This window comes from Lepus europaeus, chromosome 13 (assembly GCF_033115175.1).
Source record: "Lepus europaeus isolate LE1 chromosome 13, mLepTim1.pri, whole genome shotgun sequence".
Classification (NCBI taxonomy): domain Eukaryota; kingdom Metazoa; phylum Chordata; class Mammalia; order Lagomorpha; family Leporidae; genus Lepus; species Lepus europaeus.
In genome coordinates, this window is record NC_084839.1 from 82,625,847 (window position 1) to 82,644,815 (window position 18,969).

The 18,969-nt window shown below is 46.9% G+C and overlaps 1 gene segment (V, D, J or C); it reads left to right on the plus strand.

Annotated features, from left to right (window-relative positions):
* Positions 1 to 1,201: 1,201 nt before the first annotated feature.
* On the plus strand, positions 1,202 to 18,646 carry LOC133772388 (Ig kappa chain V region 3381-like). The segment is given in 3 exon segments: positions 1,202 to 1,265; positions 18,127 to 18,429; positions 18,627 to 18,646. Coding segments are annotated over 3 exon segments (378 nt in total).
* The last annotated feature ends 323 nt before the right edge of the window (positions 18,647 to 18,969 follow it).

An 18,969-nucleotide genomic window follows, 5' to 3' on the forward strand; every position in this document is an offset into this window, starting at 1 on the left:
CTGGAGAGTGTGTGCTAACATCCTAGAATTACAACCTCACTTGCTCACCATTCGACTTTGGGTAACCCTCCCTGCCCGCTGAGATGCAGTCAGATAGGAGAATTCTCTCCATCCCTCAGCAGCTGCACACAGGCGCAGTGTCCTGAGGGGTCCACATCAGACGAGGTTGCACACGTCTCCTACAGAGAATGTCTCTCTGGGGTCTCAGCAGAGAGAGGACCAGTGTGGATAGAGTGTCCACTGAGAAAAGCTTTTAAAATTTCTCCCATCCCTGTAACATAAAGTCAGTCAGCACACAGGTTAGAGGGAATAATGAGTGCCCAGACACTGGAGATAAAAAGATGGAGCCCAGTTTTAACCCAGGTTTATTAAGCATTAGAAGGAAATGGAATCAGAATTGGAGCAGTGTGGTTCAAACCAGTCTCTGATGTAGGCTCCTGGCATTGCAAGTGGCAGCCTTATCTACCGTGCCATGATGCCAGTCTACCCTCCTCTCTAGATTTTCTTAGAAATAAAGTGAAGGTTTCAGGAGAGAGGAGAGAGGGAACTTATTTTTCTTGATGTCTTCAGACCCTTGGTGAGGCCTGGAACTTTCACTTATCTATTCCTCTTGCATCCTTGACTCAGAACTCTGGCTGCAGAAGGGAGAGTGCACCTGTGTGATCTCTCATCTAAGCACCTGTGTTCTCCTGAGTCCTGGTCTCTGGCAGCCACTTGTTTCAGAGGTGAGTGTGGACAGAAGTCTCGTCTCTCAGAGACCATCTCCCTGGTGCTGCGTTCTGCTGTGAGGCGACAATTTGCGGCATCAGAGGACGAAAAGGTAATTGACATGGCCCTCAGCTTTATGGTGTAACCCAGTATTCCCTAGAAAATTCCTACAGAATCCCAACATAACCATGAATAGATTACACCACCTTTTTGACCCGTAAACTCAAAGTTTTGGAAATGTCCCTCAGTGACTTTGGGAGGTGACGTCTCCCAGTACAAGCATGCGCACTGCAGGTAAACTTGTGCAGCCCTGGTCTGAGCTGGGGCAGTGGAGACACAGCCCCTGGGCTGAGTTCTGAGCTGCCCTGGGCCCTTCAGCTGGGCACTGCCCTGCCCCGCCTCTGCTCATTTGCATGTCCCCAGAGCACCGCCCACCTCTCTGGGCATTTAGGCCCAGGCTGCTCCCGCCCCATGCAGGAGGCAGTGCCAGGCAGGACCCAGCATGGACATGAGGGCCCCCACTCAGCTGCTGGGGCTCCTGCTGCTCTGGCTCCCAGGTAAGGAAGGCCAGCAGCAGGAATGGCCTCGGGCAGTGTGGCCAGGGCATTGTGGTCTCTGCAGGAGCGTCCTCTTAGAACGTGAGGATGAGTGTGGGCTCTGTGTTTCTGTTTCCCTTCTCAGGTGCCAGTTGTGCCACTGTGCTGACCCAGACTCCAGCCTCCACGTCTGCAGCTGTGGGAGGCACAGTCACCATCAATTGCCAGGCCAGTCAGAGTGTTAGTAGTAACTACTTATCCTGGTATCAGCAGAAAGCAGGGCAGCCTCCCAAGCTCCTGATCTATTCTGCATCCACTCTGGCATCTGGGGTCCCATCGCGGTTCAAAGGCAGTGGATCTGGGACACAGTTCACTCTCACCATCAGCAGCGTGCAGTGTGCCGATGCTGCCACTTACTACTGTCAAAGCGTTTATTATAGTAGTGCTACTTATTACCATGTTACAAACTCTAACAAAAACCCCCCAGGAAAGCAGAAGTGTGAGGCTGGGCTGCCCCAGCTGCTCCTCCTGGGCCCCATCTGCTGAGAGTGATTCTCAGAGCAGCCAGGCTTGAAGGTCCTGCAGGGTCGGGTGGAAGGGGCCAGGGTGACTCCTCTGAGGCTCCCTCATTTCTTCCTTGGTGGCAGCAGCACAGACACGGTTATGCTACCACTACTTAAAGGAGAGTAATTATTCTACTGGAGAGTTTGACTGTTTTGTATCATCTTTGCTCACACAGCAAATAGAAAATATTATAGGTATGGCAAGAAAAAATACTTTAAATGAAGTGAGGGAGTCTTATGATAGCCTTTGATTTCCTGGGAGAACAGCTGTCAGAGAAGGAGATCGTAGACACAGAGACTCTCAGATCTCTCCTAGAGGCCAAGCATCTCTGGGGCAGAAGGCACAGGTGCTGCCCCGCGTGTCTTCAGCCCTGTCCAGGAAGCCCTGGGGTGGGGGCGCGGGTGCTCTCACTGCCTGCAGCACTCACAGGGGATTCTCCCCCGCCCCTCTGTTTAGGGTGCTTCCTGCAAAAGCTGATATATAGACTAGAATTCTGCTTGTCTCGTGGTCAAATCTCAGTTAGTTTGTCTAGAATACAATGGTGACCCGAACATGCGGGCTTGATCTAACCCAGGTCTGTACATCTCTCTGTATTTTCTCTCCATGTAGCAGTGTTCCCTCTATATGGAGGCCCTGGCTGACACAGCAGGACCAGAGGCACAGCCAGGATGGTGTGAAATGCACCGTTCACTGCACCCCTGCTTCAGTCCATGTTGGCTCACACCTGTCACGCAGCTCCTTCTGCACTTTGGCCACCAAGTACAGTTCTCTCACAAGCAGTGCACACCCCAGGGGACGTTGTTTCCGATTCTGGGAAAGTAAGAGAAGTCGCGTTTCCTCCCCTTCCTCATCTCCTCTGTCCCTTCTCATCCTGGGTCAGTGCTGCCCCCTATGGTCACCGTGTTCTAATCCCTGCCCCAGGTATGGAAACAGACACACAGATCCAAAGCTCTTCTTCCACTCAGGTTCTGCTTGGGAGCCTCTGCCGTCACATACCGAGACTGAAGAGAGACCATGGAAGTGTTTCACCCAGCAGATTTGTATCTAAGGGGAATGCTGTGCTGACTCCCCTCACAATAAACTGCTATTTGCCTCTTGTCAAGACACCCAATGAGAACAAGGTGTAACTTTGGGATGACAGAGCAGGATCAGGGAGGGAGGTGAAAGGCGTTGTCTTCCTTGGTGTTTTTTGGTGAATTGTTGCTCTAATGAATTATTACATTCTCTTCGGCTCAGACAAATCCACGTACTGTTATTGAGGTTAGAAGCTCTGAGGTCTCCCTGGAAGAAACCCTAAAGGTAGCAGGGCTGTGTTGTTCTGGAAACTCCTGAAGATGGGATTTGGTGGCTTGAACTAGAAGTCTATAGTCACAGGCATGTTCTGATAGTGGTTTTTCCTGAGGTAGACAATGCCCATGAGGAAAGCTATGTCCTCACTTTAAAACTTTCTCTCCCTCTCTTTGGTCTGAAAGGGACGTTTTGCCTGTTTACTGTGCTCATGGTGAAGTAAATCTAGCTGTGAAATTTTAATTTAAGCTTTCCTTTTAGCTATGCTATTACAGAAATCTGTTAGCCATCCCCTTTTTAAGGTCTAAAAATCAAATTGTGCATCTTGGAGAGTCCGTCGGAATAGAGTTAGTTTCCTACCTTGAAGAGAATAGAGAAATGAGAGAACAAGTTGGGCTTAGAATAGAGAGATGAGGGAGCAAGTCCCAGATTGCTTACTGACAATATCATTATCAAATGAAAACTTAGCAAAGAATTTCAACCATTAAATGACAACTTAGGGAAACATTTACCAGAAGGTCCAATGCCTTCTATAAATTTTAAGAATACATGTATTTGGAAACATCTCTTAAATATCTAGCATGGTATAGCTTGTTTAACCAGCAAATTCAAGCACGAACATTTAGAAACGTTTTTAGTTTCTTTCTACCAACCAAGTGAAAATATCTGATACAGAGATTCAGGTCACATGAATCAAAAGGTATCTTTGATTAATTTTAGCAGTTTAAATTTATTAGCAATCTTTTATCTATAAGCCAATAAAATAAAGTTCTTAATGAATTTTCCCATGTAAAAAAAAATTTTCCCATGTAGACATACAATATGTATACACATATAACATAAGAGATAGAAAAATAAACCATTTCCACAATAGCTTTTTAAACTCTTTAACTGTTTTTCAGGTTACCAGTTGATTCGGATTACTTCCTGCTCTTAGTTGCCTGAATTAACCCTACTTTCTTCCAGGTGGGACCTGTAGTGCATTCTTGGCTTCATCTGTTTACAGAGCCATCCCAAAGTACTGAATACAGTAGAAGTGGCTGGAAAAAGTCCATCAGAACTGATACAAAACTGTGAATGACAGAAGACTTTAAATAGTCATGTTTAAAATTAGAAACCATGAACCAACAAAAGGCAGTTGCGTTCTTCACACAGTAGTTTTGAAAGCAGCTGTGGGGTTTTATAGAACATTTGAACTTTTAGGCCTCTGGGCCTTTCTCATTAAGATAACCATCATGTCTAGTAACACAAGATCATTAGACTTTTTAACTTTAGGACATTTATATCAGCAGCATTTTATATGATAGAACTTAAAATTTAGCACCACTTCACATCTTGGCAGTACTTCCAGTAGAATCCAAATAGCCTGATTAGTTGGTGTCTCTACTAGATGAGAGACATATATCCTTTGATTTTTCTAGTTGGTTGGGCCCAAACTGCAAAAATCAAAGTCCAACTTTACTGGAGATTTCAGAGTCCAAATTGTTTGGAATTTGATTTTTTATTTTTTGGAATGCCTGTCAAGGATGCCAGGAAGGCTTAAAGTATCTGGTTGAAATAAGATCCTTGGCCATCAGGACATAATATAGACCAAATTTGATCATCGTTACAAGGCAATGATTCAAATATTTTAGAATAAGCATATATTTAAATAACCCACAGCTCTTAAAAAAAACTCAGCTGTTTCTAAACAATTAGAATTGAACAGCGGCACCAAGAGAACATAATAGATTACTTTTGGTGGAACAAGGACATAAGCCTCAGCCATTCTCCCTCATTGCCCAAAGGAGATAAACTTTGGACAGTATCCCTGCCCTTGAAACTCAATTGGGTCTCACACCCTATTGCCTTCAGACCCCACCATGCATTCTTTTCCAGGTTCATAAGCCCCCCCCCCCCCCCCCAGTTCCTGGAATTTCCCTCCCTGCTGCCCCCTTTTCCCACCCAGCCCAGGCCCTCCTTAAAAAGGCCCGGCCCCTGGGAGTCTTCTGCCAGATGCTTCATCTTGTACATGCAGGCAGTTGGTCACCCAGCTCTGTGGATTTATTTTCTCTGAATAAATTCGGTCTGTCTGTAAATTCGTGCATTGCCTCTTCTCTAATCTGCGCCTCTTTTCCTAACATTTTGGTGCCCCGTGTGACGAGGCACCAATCTGCAACTCTTTTGCTAACAACTTGAACTCATTGCTCTAACAGAGAATCAGATTCTAATTCTATGTCAAAGAGAAATAGATTAATAGCTTTAGTATCCAAAATTTCTTTCTTTCATAATATTTGGTGACTCCCACACACCCTCTTAACTTACTTGAAACATTCCATCATTTCCATTTCAGTCCAGAGTAAACCAGCCATCAGGATGAAGTCATCCTTACAAACCATGTCCTTTCTTTACTCAAAAGAACTCTTTCCTTCTTAACCTTCCTTACCAAACACACCATCTGCCAATTTTCTTTTTTTAATTTATTTTTTATTTTTAAAATTTTGACAGGTAGAGTTACAGGCATATAGATAGAGAGACAGAGGACAGAGAGAAAGGTCTTCCTTCTACTGGTTCACTCCCAAAATGGCCACTATGGCAGGCGTTGCACTGATCTGAAGCCAGGAGCCAGGTGCTTCTCCTGGTCTCCCATGCGGATGCAGGGCCCAAGCACTTGGCCCATCCGCCACTGCCTTCCTGGGCCACAGCAGAGAGCTGGACTGGAAGAGGAGCAATTGGGACTAGAACCCAGTACCCATATGGGATGTCGGCACCATAGGTGGAGGATTAACCAAGTGAGCCACAGTACCGGCCCCCCATCTGCCAATTTTCTAGATTTACATTTTGCAATAACCTGTTAAAAATCTTCACATTAAGACAACAATTTTGAATAACGTAACACAAATGTCAGCCTGAGTTATTTGAAGCAGTGTTGGGATATTTTTCATGGATAGTTTATGAAAACACAGTTGTTTAACAAACCCAAATAGTTCTTCTATAGAATATAACATGCTAAGTACCAAAGTTTACTTTTGGACACATTTTTTTATTTGTCTTTACCCAATTTGAATTAGCAGTTACAGCTAAATGACTTAAGATGTTGATATTACATTATATCTCAATCTGAATGCAATTCAAATTAAAATTGCATTCATCTAAAACAAGTACTAATCAGCCATTGCTGTTTCATTGAGTACTGATTGCCCAGAAACCTGTTAAAATAAATTGCAAAATAAGTTCAGCAAGTGACAAAGCAATATTTGTAAAGGTACTGATCTTCCTAGATTCAAAGAGAGAAATTTTTTCAAACTCACTGTCTGGTTACAGTTGCTTTTTTTTTTTTACACCAAAAACACCTTAGGCCCATGGTGTCATAGCCAACAGTCAGCCACTTGCGACTGCCTCTGAAGCAAAAGTACAGGCAGCTGCCAGTCAGTTCCCAAAGGTGCCTGTGGGCCAAAGGTCGATGCACCAAGGACAAGAAGTGGAGGTCAAAACACCTGATTTTCCTGTCTGGCTTGCTCAAGATAAAGCAAAAGAGCCATCAGAAGGGTGGGATACCTAAGTTGTTTCTCTGTAAGCAGGGAGCTCAGGATGGCATTACCACTCCCTTGCTTTTCTTATGGTAAAACTGGAACAAGAGAGGAAGGGGCAAAAGAGCAGTTGGAGGACCAGGACTGGAGGGTGAAAGCATGGAGACAGCCATTCCCAAACTTGCTAGAGGATCATTGATAAGGCTGGGAGAGGAGACTTTGGACCAGGCCTGGTGCCAAGATAAAGTCGGAACTCTCGGGTGGGAGGGGGAGGCTCAGTGAGCATAGACAGTGAAGAGTTGGGGCCCCAAATGTAGGAGGCAGATGTTTTGGCTCAGGCCCTTGACCTCTAGTGGAAACTTAAGAGGCCAATAGGACCTGGGCCAGAGAGCAGGAAGTAGGCATAGAAGGTTTAGATTGAAGACAGAAAAGCTTGAGCCTATGGGATCTCCTTCCATTTTCCCAAACTCACAGAAGTGATAAAGATCTTGAATGATATCAGGGTCAAACATACCATGGAGGGGCCACTTTGATTGACTGTTAAGGTCATACATGGGCAACGCTCAATTACAGAGAAAGATGTGGTGCCGATGTTTGAGGGCTGGAGCCAGTTTGAGAGGGACCATATTACCTAGGAGGCTAATCCAATGGAACACGGGAAGAGAAAGCTCCCATGGTGACCTGACAGTCAAATTGGTGGCTATTAGGCATCCCTAACTTCATGGCCGTCTGACTAATGAGAGGATATGGGAGTTGAGGGAGGGGTCATCACCCAAGCACTCACTGGAGCCCAGGGCTTAGCCTGTAGAAGGGAAACAGGAGGTTGAGTCATCACCCACACTCACTGTTGCCTGGACACAGTGTCCATAGAGACTAAAAGCCTTTGGGAGTTGTGGTTGGCACCTTGTACTAGGAATTTCAGACGAGAGGAGAGGAGAGTAGAACCACAATCCATAGTAGAATTTGCCATGGGAATTTCCTGTTCTGTGTCTTACCTCAGAATTTGGAAGACTGGTGTGTGGATGTGCTACCGGAGAAGCAAAGGGTCCTTGTCTTTGCGCAAGAAAGAATTAAGGCATGAGAGAGAGAGTAGTGGAAAGCAAAATAGCAAGGTTTATTAGGGCAGGGACATCCATAAGCACGGATGGGCACCTCTCCAGACAGGACCTGAGAGAGAGTGCATAGATCACATTCAGGCTGGGGTTTTTAAGGGGATGGGTCTTGCCTTCCCACCTTTTCCTTCCCCCTCTCCTTCTCCTCCTGGGACAAAGGACTTGTTGGGTGTAAATACAAAAAATTCTTTTCTGAGTTTTTCCCTTTGAAGTTATCAGACAGGGGAAGCCTGACTGGCATCCCCCCGGCTTAGAGGAAGGATGTCTATCAGGCCAGGGAGAAGGGGCAGGACCCCCTAAAAGGTCATCAGGATCCAGGCGGACATTGAAGGGCAGATACTAGGCTTCACCTGGAATGTTATTGGGTAGATGGGTCAGGAATCCCTGGAAGAGCATCAGGATCTGGGTGGGACTTTTGAAGTACCGATACCGGGCTGCACCTGGAAGGTTATCAGGACACTTTGATATGCAGATGCTGGACTGCTGTAGCTGTCAATTCCTTAGGCCTTTGTCACACACATAAATTCATTTCTGACTTCCTACCTAACAGATGAGATCATGGCGTGTTCTGTGGTGAGGAATGAGTTCTGAGGGTGTGTTTTTTGCCTGGCAGGAATCGAGGACCCCAGAGCAGCTCAGAGATCCCAAAGGGATAGCAAAGTCACTGGGGAGCCTGGATCAGAGTCATGGCACCAGTGTAAGGCCACCACAGTACAGGGAAGGTGTGAGTGCTACTGGGTAGAATGAGAGCGCGTGCACACCGCTGTCTCTCGGAGTCTCTGATCTCTGTGTGGACTCCGCTCCTCTGGGACAAGCGAAGCAGCCTCGGGTCACCCACAGCTGCCCTCTGTTGTTTCTCTGCACAAACCCATCTCGGAGCACGAGGCCCCGCCCACTGGTCAATCCCTCGTCACCGTTCTGTAGGGCTATCTCTTTGTTTTTTTAAAAAAAATTCCAGTTGCTTTTAAAGCTGTATATGAGACAGCTAATTTGGAGCTTGTGGTGGGGAAAATGGCAGATGAGAAGGTGGGAGAGGAGAAGTCTGAAAGAACACAGCGAGCTGGAGCCCCAGGGTAACGGATAGGAAGTTCCAGGCACTGCGCTGAGAAGCCATCAGCTGAGAGGAAGCTGAGCCCTTCCAAGAAAACCTACAAAGATCTGAAGGTTTGCATTGGCCACAGGTGGTCAGACGTCCCAGACAGCATCAGCCACATCCACCAGCTGGGTCAATAAGCCTGCAGAGACTGCTCCACCTCTGGCTGCAAAGGCTTTCTCATTAACAGCGCTTGTCATGAAGATGAAGATGGGGAACCAGAGCAGAGGCCTCCAGAAGCCAGGGTGAGGATGAGGAGCCCTGGAAGGGATTCTCCAGCATCAGCCAGACACATCGCTGCAGGAGGGAAAGCCCGGGTTTTCTGAGGAGCAGAGGCTCTGGGAACCAAATACAAAACCTCATCCTGGGGCCGCCGCTGAGGCTCACTAGGCTAATCCTCCGCCTGCGGCGCCGGCACCCCGGGTTCCAGTCCCGGTTGGGGCGCCGGATTCTATCCCGGTTGCTCCTCTTCCAGGCCAGCTCTCTGCTGTGGAATGGGAGTGCAGTGGAGGATGGGCCAAGTCCTTGGGCCCTGCACCCCATGGGAGACCAGGAGAAACGCCTGGCTCCTGGCTTCGACCAGTGTGGTTGATCAGTGTGGTGGGCCGGCCGCAGTGCGCAGGCTGCAGGGGCCATTGGGGAGGTGAACCAATGGAAAAAGGAAGACCTTTCTCTGTCTCCCTCTCTTACTGTCCACTCTGCCTATCAAGAAAAAAAATCATCTTGGAAATGGCTGTGACCTAGACAACTGAATGACGCATTTTGAAATTGGCGTTGGGTGTGCAGTGGGTGTCAAGCACAAAGGAACAATTTCCCTTTTTAAAGAATGATATTGTTGCACCTGCTTGTCAGCTAAAATAGAGTATTACAATACCAGTGACAGTCACACAGGCATTTTATTGAAAATGAGAAGCAAATGAGAGACACATGAGAGGCAGGGTAACAGTTAGGGACTGGCTACCCATCGGGAACAACACTCCTTACCAGAGTGTGGCCCCCACCAGCGGCTTACACAGCTTTTTATAGTATTCTGTCCACTAGGGCTCACAATTTCAAACCGGACCCCAGGTATGCAGTGAACAATAAATAGGAAAACCAGAATATGGCTGTAAGATAACAGTTACCAATAACAAACCCAGGAACAGACCCAAGGTATGGTTGTAAGATAACAGTGAGTGACACATTTCAGTCAACCTAGTTCCTGGGAATTTAGGCCACATAGTTTCACAAGATGCACCCGTAGCCATTAGCGAGCAAAGCTACCATGTACAGAAGCAAGAGATCTGCAATAGGCTCTTAGCCACACTCACTCCATTTTGATTCTGATTCTACAATACAAGGCTGTCTTTGGAGCCACTTTAAAAAAATTTTTTTTTAAGATTGAGTGGTACGCTAATAAATGAGAGCTTGAAATTCGAGGTCATTTATGTTCTACACATAACTTTCAAACATTTGCTGATTTTGTAGCTTTGTGTGGTCAGTTTCCAAAGGTTACAGATAATAAAGAAGTCAGAATGGCACCTGTTAAAGAATTGTATATCTTTAGACATTCTATTAGCACAACCAAAAGGAAGCACAACTTTATTGTCTACTTAAAGCTGTGAGTAGTTAACTCTCCTAACTCCCTCCTTCCCTGGGCTGACAGCCAACCAGAGCAGCCTTATACAGAGAAGGGGGTATTGTACTGAGAAAAAAAGTTATCTTTGACTGAAACTAAATTGAGATAAAATTAAATACAGCCTTTTCTTCATGGGCATTTGTTTTGTTTGAAGTCACCATATACTTGGTGTTGCATTGCTGTCAGTGGATACCACGGCTTAGCTCTTTAAAAAAATAACTTTTAGATAAACTATGGAGTATTTGAAATAGCCTACTTCCCCTTAAGGGGTCTTGTCTGCCTTCCTTTGTCTTCCAAGACAACCATATGCTACCAAAGTGAATCAGTATTTTGAATGTGCTTCTCTTGGTTTTTGTTTATTAGCTAGTTCTTGTAGGCATTTCCGCCAGAACTTGAGGAAAATCAGAAGGAAGTTGATTCTTTTAAAATAGAAGCCACGACCAAAATTGTATCTGTACATATGGCTGAAGTACTTGGCTATTTTTAAAATTTTTTAAACTATAAAAACACCAAAAAAATTAACAATGTATAAGATGGAAAATGGGAAGCTGCACTGTCTGTAACTTTGTCTGCACATTTAAGTTACTAAGTTGTAAATCACATTTGAATTAAGCTCACTACAGGTCATCTTATTTATTTATTTTTTTTAGATTTATTTATTTATTTATTTGAAAGTCAGAGGTACACAGAGAGAGGAGAGGCAGAGAGAGAGAGAGAGAGAGAGGTATTCCATCTGCTGGTTCACTCCTCCATTGGCCACAGTGGCCATAGTTGTGCCGATCTGAAGCCAAGGGCCAGGAGCTTCTTCCATGTCTCCCACCTGGGTGCAGGGGCCCAAGGACTTGGGACATCTTCTACTGCTTTCCCAGGCCATAGCAGGCAGCTGGATGAAAAGTGGAGCAGCCAGGACTTGAACCATTGCCCACATGGGATGCTGGCACTTCAGGCCAGGGCGTTAGCCCGCTGTGCCACGGTGCCGGCCCCTATTTTATCTTTTGCAATGACATACTTTCAATGTATTTTATAAACACTGGCTCAGTCCTCCACATATACAGAATTCAACATGGAGTAAGCAGAAAACCACTGTTCCTCATCCTAAAGACAATGCTGTGCGTCTCAATCCCCCAATTCCTCTGTCACTACCAGACCAGAGTTGTACTGGCACACCCTGGGAGGGGTCACAAGTGGGATTGTGTCAGCTTTCAATTCCTTATGGAGCAGTTTTTCATTTAATCTGAAATCAAATACAAAATTCTCAGCGAATTGAACCAATAGTAGCTTCATTATTTGCACTCAATGGCACACAACTAATGGATTCCCAATCTCTTGTAGATGTAGACTAACTGGAAAAATCTAACAGAGCCCTTCATTTCATAGATCTTCCATTTTAGTGGGCAGGCCTGATAATATTCAAACTAATCATGATCTACCTCTGCTCCTGATATTGGAATTTGACGCCCCCAAAATATAATTTGGGGTGCCATACGATATTACCATATGCTTATTAATAAGTTCCCCATATTCATAAGCCCATGTGGGTTCTTGCCTAATATTCAGAGAAGAATTCTGAATACTGGCATAAATGAACAAGGCAGCACAGTACATTTTAAGCTTTTATTCAGTGAGAAAGGAGAGTGAGGGCCCCATCTAAAGGAGAGAGGTAGATCTGGGTTCACACCAAGTACCAGGAACCAGCCACATGGAGGAGCAGCTAGGCCCGGAAGCATGGGGTGGGTGGCCCGAAGGCCACGGGCCATGGAGGCTCAGGGCTGCAGCCAGCCCCCTAGTGGCAAGAAGCCAGGGAAGAGAGGGAGGGAAAGAGGCCAGACACACCTTGTCCCAGGCTTTTAATCCACATATAAAGGGGAGTGGTAATTTACCTGATTGGCTGGTGGGCGCTCTGGTGTGGCCGGGTAGGGGCATGAGGTCACACAGGGGCAAGGTGAAGGCGTGGTCTTCCAGCTCACAAACCTAATCAATTTTAACCTGTGTGCCTGCCTAATTCACTCCCACTCTGCTCTGTGTGAGAGGCCTCCCCTGGAGCAATGCTACTGCTCATGGAAAGTGAGCAGTGGGCGTCCAAGTCCACTTAGTACAACCCCCTGTCTCAGCCTAGGCAGGGGCAGGGGCAGAGGCAGAGGGAATACAGTAGGCAGTTCAACATGAATGTTTCCTGGAAAAACAAACTAATTGGAGTCTCATTAATGGTGAAAGCCAAACTGTCCTTTGATTGACGACAAAGTCTTTAAAATTTATCTTGTTCCTGTAGCACCGAACCAGGCAACATACAGGTCAGCTGCAAGAATCAGTGGCCTGACACTGAAGATAACAAAAGAGGAGCCCAGTTTTAAGAGAGTGTCTTTTATTGTGTCAACAGTTGTCTCGTATGTTAATTTTCTTTCATGTTACCATCCTTTACTTTTCCAAAATATTTCTTTCTTTATTTAAAACCTGAGCATTGGAGAGAGGTAAAGACAGAGAAAGATGGAGAGGTAGAGAGAAGAGAAGAGAAGAGAAGAGAAGAGAAGAGAAGAGAAGAGAAGACGGGAGGGGAGGGGAAGGGAGGGAAGTTCTGTAATCTGGTCTCTCCACAATGGCTATAACAGTGAGTTCCTGGCCAAGCAAAAGCCCAGAGCCAGATCTACCCCTGGTCTCCCAAGCGGGCCAGGAATTGAACTTGGGCCATCTTTGGCTGCCTCCCAGGGTGTGCATTAGCAGAAAATGGCATCAGAAGGGAAGCAGTGGGTTTTAAAGCGAGTTTCTGATTTAGGCTGCTAGCTTTGCAAGTGCAGCCTTATCCACTGTGCCACAATGCCAGCCTTCCCTCCTTTCCCGATTTTCTTAGGAAAAACGTGAAGGTGTCTGGGTACAGGAGAGAGGGAAGTTAGTTTGCTTGATGTTCCTCAGACCTATGGTGACTCCTTGAAACTCGCACTTGTCTCCTCCTCTTGTAGCCCTGACCCAGAACTCTGGCTGCAGATGGGAGAGCACAACTTACTTTCTCTCATCTAAGCACCTGCTTTCTCCTCTGAGTCCTGGTCTCTCTGGCAGCCGCTTGTTTCAGAGGTGAGTGTGGACAGAAGCCTTGTCTCTCAGAGACCATCTCCCTGGTGCAGCGGTCTGCCGTGAGGGGACAATGAGAGGGCATCAGAGGACAAGCAGGTAAAAACACTGACCTCAGCTTTAAGGGGTAACTAAGTATTCCCTAGGAAATGGACTTTCTCCTAAAGAACCCAAGCATACCATGAATACATTACACCTTCTTGTCCTCCAGTTCAATTAGTGTTGGCAAATGTCCCTCAGTGACTTTGGGATGTGACGTCTCCTGGTAGAAACATGCACACTGCAGGTAAACTTGTGCAGCCCTGGTCTGAGCTGGGGCAGCTGGAGACACAGCCCCTGGGCTGAGTTCTGAGCTGCCCTGGGCCCTTCAGCTGGGCACAGCCCTGCCCCGCCCCTGCTGATTTGCATGTCCCCAGAGCACCGCCCACCTCTCTGGGGATTTAGGCCCAGGCTGCTCCCACCCCATGCAGGAGGCAGTGCCAGGCAGGACCCAGCATGGACACGAGGGCCCCCACTCAGCTGCTGGGGCTCCTGCTGCTCTGGCTCCCAGGTAAGGAAGGCCAGCAGCAGGAACGGCCTCGGGCAGTGTGGCCAGGGCATTGTGGTCTCTGCAGGAGCGTCCTCTTAGAACGTGAGGATGAGTGTGGTCTCTGTGTTTCTGTTTCCCTTCTCAGGTGCCAGATGTGCCGACACCGTGATGACCCAGACTCCAGCCTCTGCGTCTGCAGCTGTGGGAGGCACAGTCACCATCAATTGCCAGGCCAGTCAGAGCATTAGTAGTGCTTTAGCCTGGTATCAGCAGAAACCAGGGCAGCCTCCCAAGCTCCTGATCTATTCTGCATCCACTCTGGCATCTGGGGTCCCATCGCGGTTCAGCGGCAGTGGATCTGGGACACAGTTCACTCTCACCATCAGCGGCGTGGAATGTGACGATGCTGCCACTTACTACTGTCAAAGCAATTATTATGTTAGTAGTAATGGTGCCACAGTGATACAAGCTGTAACAAAAACCACCAGGAAAGCAGAAGTGTGAGGCTGGGCTGCCCCAGCTGCTGCTCCTGGGCCCCATCTGCTGAGAGTGATTCTCAGAGCAGCCAGGCTTGAAGGTCCTGCAGGGTCGGGTGGAAGGGGCCAGGGTGACTCCTCTGAGGCTCCCGCCTTTCCTCCTCCTTGGTAGCCACAGCACAGACATGACCATGTCCCTACTGTGCTAAAGGAAAGCAGTTATTCTTACTGAGAATTCAAAGCTAGAGCATCATTTGGAATTCATAGAGCAAAAGAGAGAACACTATAGGTATTACAAGGAAAAGTAGTGTAAATAGAGGTGATTATAAAATTTTATTTAATAAACAATTTCATATCTACAGTTATTTAAAAACATTTTTTGCTTATTGAAAGTCTACATTTTACACACAGACACATATACACACACAAAGTTTCAGAGAGAGAGAGTTATCTTTTTTTTTTTTAAACTTTTATTTAATGAATATAAATTTCCAAAGTACAGCTTATGGATTACAATGCCCCCCCCCCCCATAACTTCCCTCCCACCCGCAACCCTCCCCTTTCCCGCTCCCTCTCCCCTTCCGTTCACATCAAGATTCATTTTCAATTCTCTTTATATACAGAAGATCAGTTTAGTATATATTAAGTAAAGATTTCAACAGTTTGCCCCCACACAGCAACACAAAGTGAAAAATACTGGTGGAGTACTAGTTATAGCATTAAATCACAATGTACAGCACATTAAGGACAGAGATCCTACATGAAATTTTTTTAAGAATTGATTAATTTTCTATGCAATTTCCAATTTAACACCAAGTTTTTCTTCATTTTCAATTATCTTTATATACAGAAGATTGATTCAATATATATTAAATAAGGATTTCATCAGTTTGCACCCACACAGAAACACAAGGTGTAAAAATACTGTTTCAGTACTAGTTATAGCATTACTTCACATTGGACAACACATTAAGGACAGATCCCACATGAGACGTAAGTACACAGTGACTCCTGTTGTTGATTTAACAAATTGACACTCTTGTTTATGGCGTCAGTAATCTCCCTAGGCTCTAGTCATGAGTTGCCGAGGCTATGGAAGCCTTTAGGGTTCGCCAACTTTGATCTTACTCCGACAGGGTCATAGTCAAAGTGGAAGTTCTCTCCTCCCTTCAGAGAAAGGTACCTCCTTCTTTGATGGCCCCGTTCTTTCCACTGGGATCTCACTCGTAGAGATCTTTCATTTAGGTCTTCTTCTTTTTTTTTTTTTTTTTTCCCCAGAGTGTCTTGGCTTCTCATGCCTAAAATACGAGAGAGTTATCTTTCATCTTCTTTTGCAATCCTCTATGGCTTCAGTTGCTTAGGCAGTGTCTTGCAAGAGCTGGAGATGGAACTTCTCTCAGGTCTCCCACATGGGTGCCAGGGCTCCAACACTGGATCCAGGAGCTTTCCCAGGCCAAGAAGGAAGCTGGATTGGAAGTGGAGCAGCCAGGATTCCCACCAGTGCGCATGTGGGATGCTGGCCCTGCCTTTGGCGGCATTACCCCACTGCACAAGTCGGGCCATCCTATCCACAGTTGTGAGCATAATGCCACTTCCCACCATGTCCTCCCTCCTTCCTCCCCTCCATCCCCACTCCCCACCCCTTTTTCTTTTATGTTTTGCGTGGACATACATTCAATTTATTACCACCAGCCTAACCTTCCAGTAAACAAAGAATTCAACGAGGAGTGAGCAGAGAAACCACTGTTCCTCAGGGGTCTGGACAAGGCTGGGAGTCTCAATCCTCCCAATCCCTCTGTCACTGCCTTGGGCTACCAGTGCACTGGCTCCCCTGGGGTCACAGGTGTCATCATGTTGGCTTTTAATTCCTGAGTCAGAAGGTTTTCATTTAATCCAAATCAAATAGAAAATTCTCATCGAATTGACCAGTAATATAGCTTCATTGTTCGCACACCATGTACACAGCTAACAGGATCATAATCTCTTGTAGATGTAGAGTAAATGGGAAAAAGGAGCAGAGCCCTCTATCTCATAGATCTCTCATTTTAGTGGGCAGGAGGATAATAAACAAACATATCATGTTGTCCATGTGCTCCCACTCTGCTCCATGGCAGAGGCCACCGAGGAGCAAGGCCATTGCTCTGGGCAAGGGGGCAGTGGGTGACCAGGAACTCTTAGAGCATTGTACTGTCTCACCCTAGCCAGGGCAGGGGCAGAGACAGAGAGAATGAATTGGTTCATTCTCAAGTTCACAAGTTCACAAGTTCAACACTTGTGTTCCTGAAGAAACAGACTAAGGTGTAGTCTCAGTAATGGGCAGACAGCCAAATTGTACTTTGATTGAGGACAAAGTTTGTAAAATTTCTCTTGTTCCTGTAGCATGAAACCAGGCAACACACAAGTCCGTGGCAAGAATCAGTGCCCTGACACTGGAGATAACAACAAATGGAGCCCAGATATGTTCTGTAAGCTGGTGCATCCACAAATGGCTGTAACAGTGAGTTCCTGGCCAAATAGAAGCCCAGAGCCAGAACTGCCCCTGGGTCTCCCCTGTGGGGCAGCAATCCAAGGACTTGGGCCATTTTCTGCTGCCTCCCAGGGTGTGCATTAGCAGAAAATGGGATCAGCTGTGGAGCAGTGGGGATTCAACCCAGTCTCTGATGTAGGCTGCTGGCTGTGCAAGTGGAAGCCTCATCCACTGTGCCACGAAGCCAGCCTTCCCTCCTCTCTAGATTTTCTTATGAATAAAGTGAAGGTTTCAGGACAGAGGAGAGAGGGAAATTATTTTTCTTGATGTTCCTCAGAGCTATGGTGAGGCCTTGAACTTTCACTTATCATTTCCTCTTGCATCCTTGACTCAGAACTCTGGCTGCAGATGGGAGAGCGCACCTGTGTGGTCTCTCCTCTAAGCTCCTGCGTCTCCTTCTGAGTCCTGGTCTCTCTCTGGCAGCCGCTTGTTCTGAGGATGTTTATTCTGATCAGTACAGAGGTGAGTGTGGACAGAAGTCTCGTCTCTCAGAGACCATCTCCCTGGAGCAGCGGTCTGCCATGAGGGGACAATGTGAGGGCATCAGAGTACAATCAGGTAAAATCAATGATCTGAGCTTTAATGTTCTCCTATGAATCCAAACATAACCATGATATATTACACCATCTTGGCCTCCAGTTCACTTAAAGTGTTGGCAAATGGCCCTCAGTGACTTTGGGAGGTGAGGTCTCCTGGTAGGAGCATGCGCACTGCAGGTCAACTGGTGCAGCCCTGGTCTGAGCTGGGGCAGCTGGAGACACAGCCCCTGGGCTGAGTTCTGAGCTGCCCTGGGCCCTTGAGCTGGGCACAGCCCTGCCCCGCCCCTGCTCATTTGCATGTCCCCAGAGCACCGCCCACCTCTCTGGGGATTTAGGCCCAGGCTGCTCCCGCCCCATGTAGGAGGCAGTGCCAGGCAGGACCCAGCATGGACACGAGGGCCCCCACTCAGCTGCTGGGGCTCCTGCTGCTCTGGCTCCCAGGTAAGGAAGGCCAGCAGCAGGAACGGCCTCGGGCAGTGTGGCCAGGGCATTGTGGTCTCTGCAGGAGCGTCCTCTTAGAACATGAGGATGAGTGTGGTCTCTGTGTTTCTGTTTCCCTTCTCAGGTGCCAGATGTGATGTCGTGATGACCCAGACTCCAGCCTCCACGTCTGCAGCTGTGGAAGGCACAGTCACCATCAATTGCCAGGCCAGTCAGAGCATTTATAGTGGTTTGGCCTGGTATCAGCAGAAACCAGGGCAGCCTCCCAAGCTCCTGATCTATGGTGCATCCAATCTGGCATCTGGGGTCCCATCACGGTTCAAAGGCAGTGGATCTGGGACACAGTTCACTCTCACCATCAGCGGCGTGCAGTGTGACGATGCTGCCACTTACTACTGTCAAAGCAATTATTATGTTAGTAGTAATGGTGCCACAGTGATACAAGCCCTAACAAAAACCCCCCAGGAAAGCAGAAGTGTGAGGCTGGGCTGCCCCAGCTGCTGCTCCTGGGCCCCATCTGCTGAGAGTGATTCTCAGAGCAGCCAGGCTTGAAGGTCCTGCAGGGTCGGGTGGAAGGGGCCAGGGTGACTCCTCTGAGGCTCCTCCTTTCCTCCTCCTTGGCAGCAGCAGCAGCACAGACATGACCATGTCCCTACTGTGCTAAAGGAAATCAACTATTCTTTCTGAGTATGGAAGCTAGAGCATCCTTTGAGATTCAAAGAGCAAAAGAGAAAACATTATAGATATTACAAGAAAAATATTTTAAAGACAGGTGATTATTTTATAAAGGATACAAATTTTATATGTACAGTTTTTATATGTAGAGTTTTTAATACATTGATTTGCTTATGAAAGCCCATGCTTTAACAGACACACACAAACACACTCAGTGGAGAGAGCGCTCTCTTCCATCTTCTGGTTCTCTCCTCCAATGGCTACACCAGCTGAGGCTGTGCCTGCCAAAAGC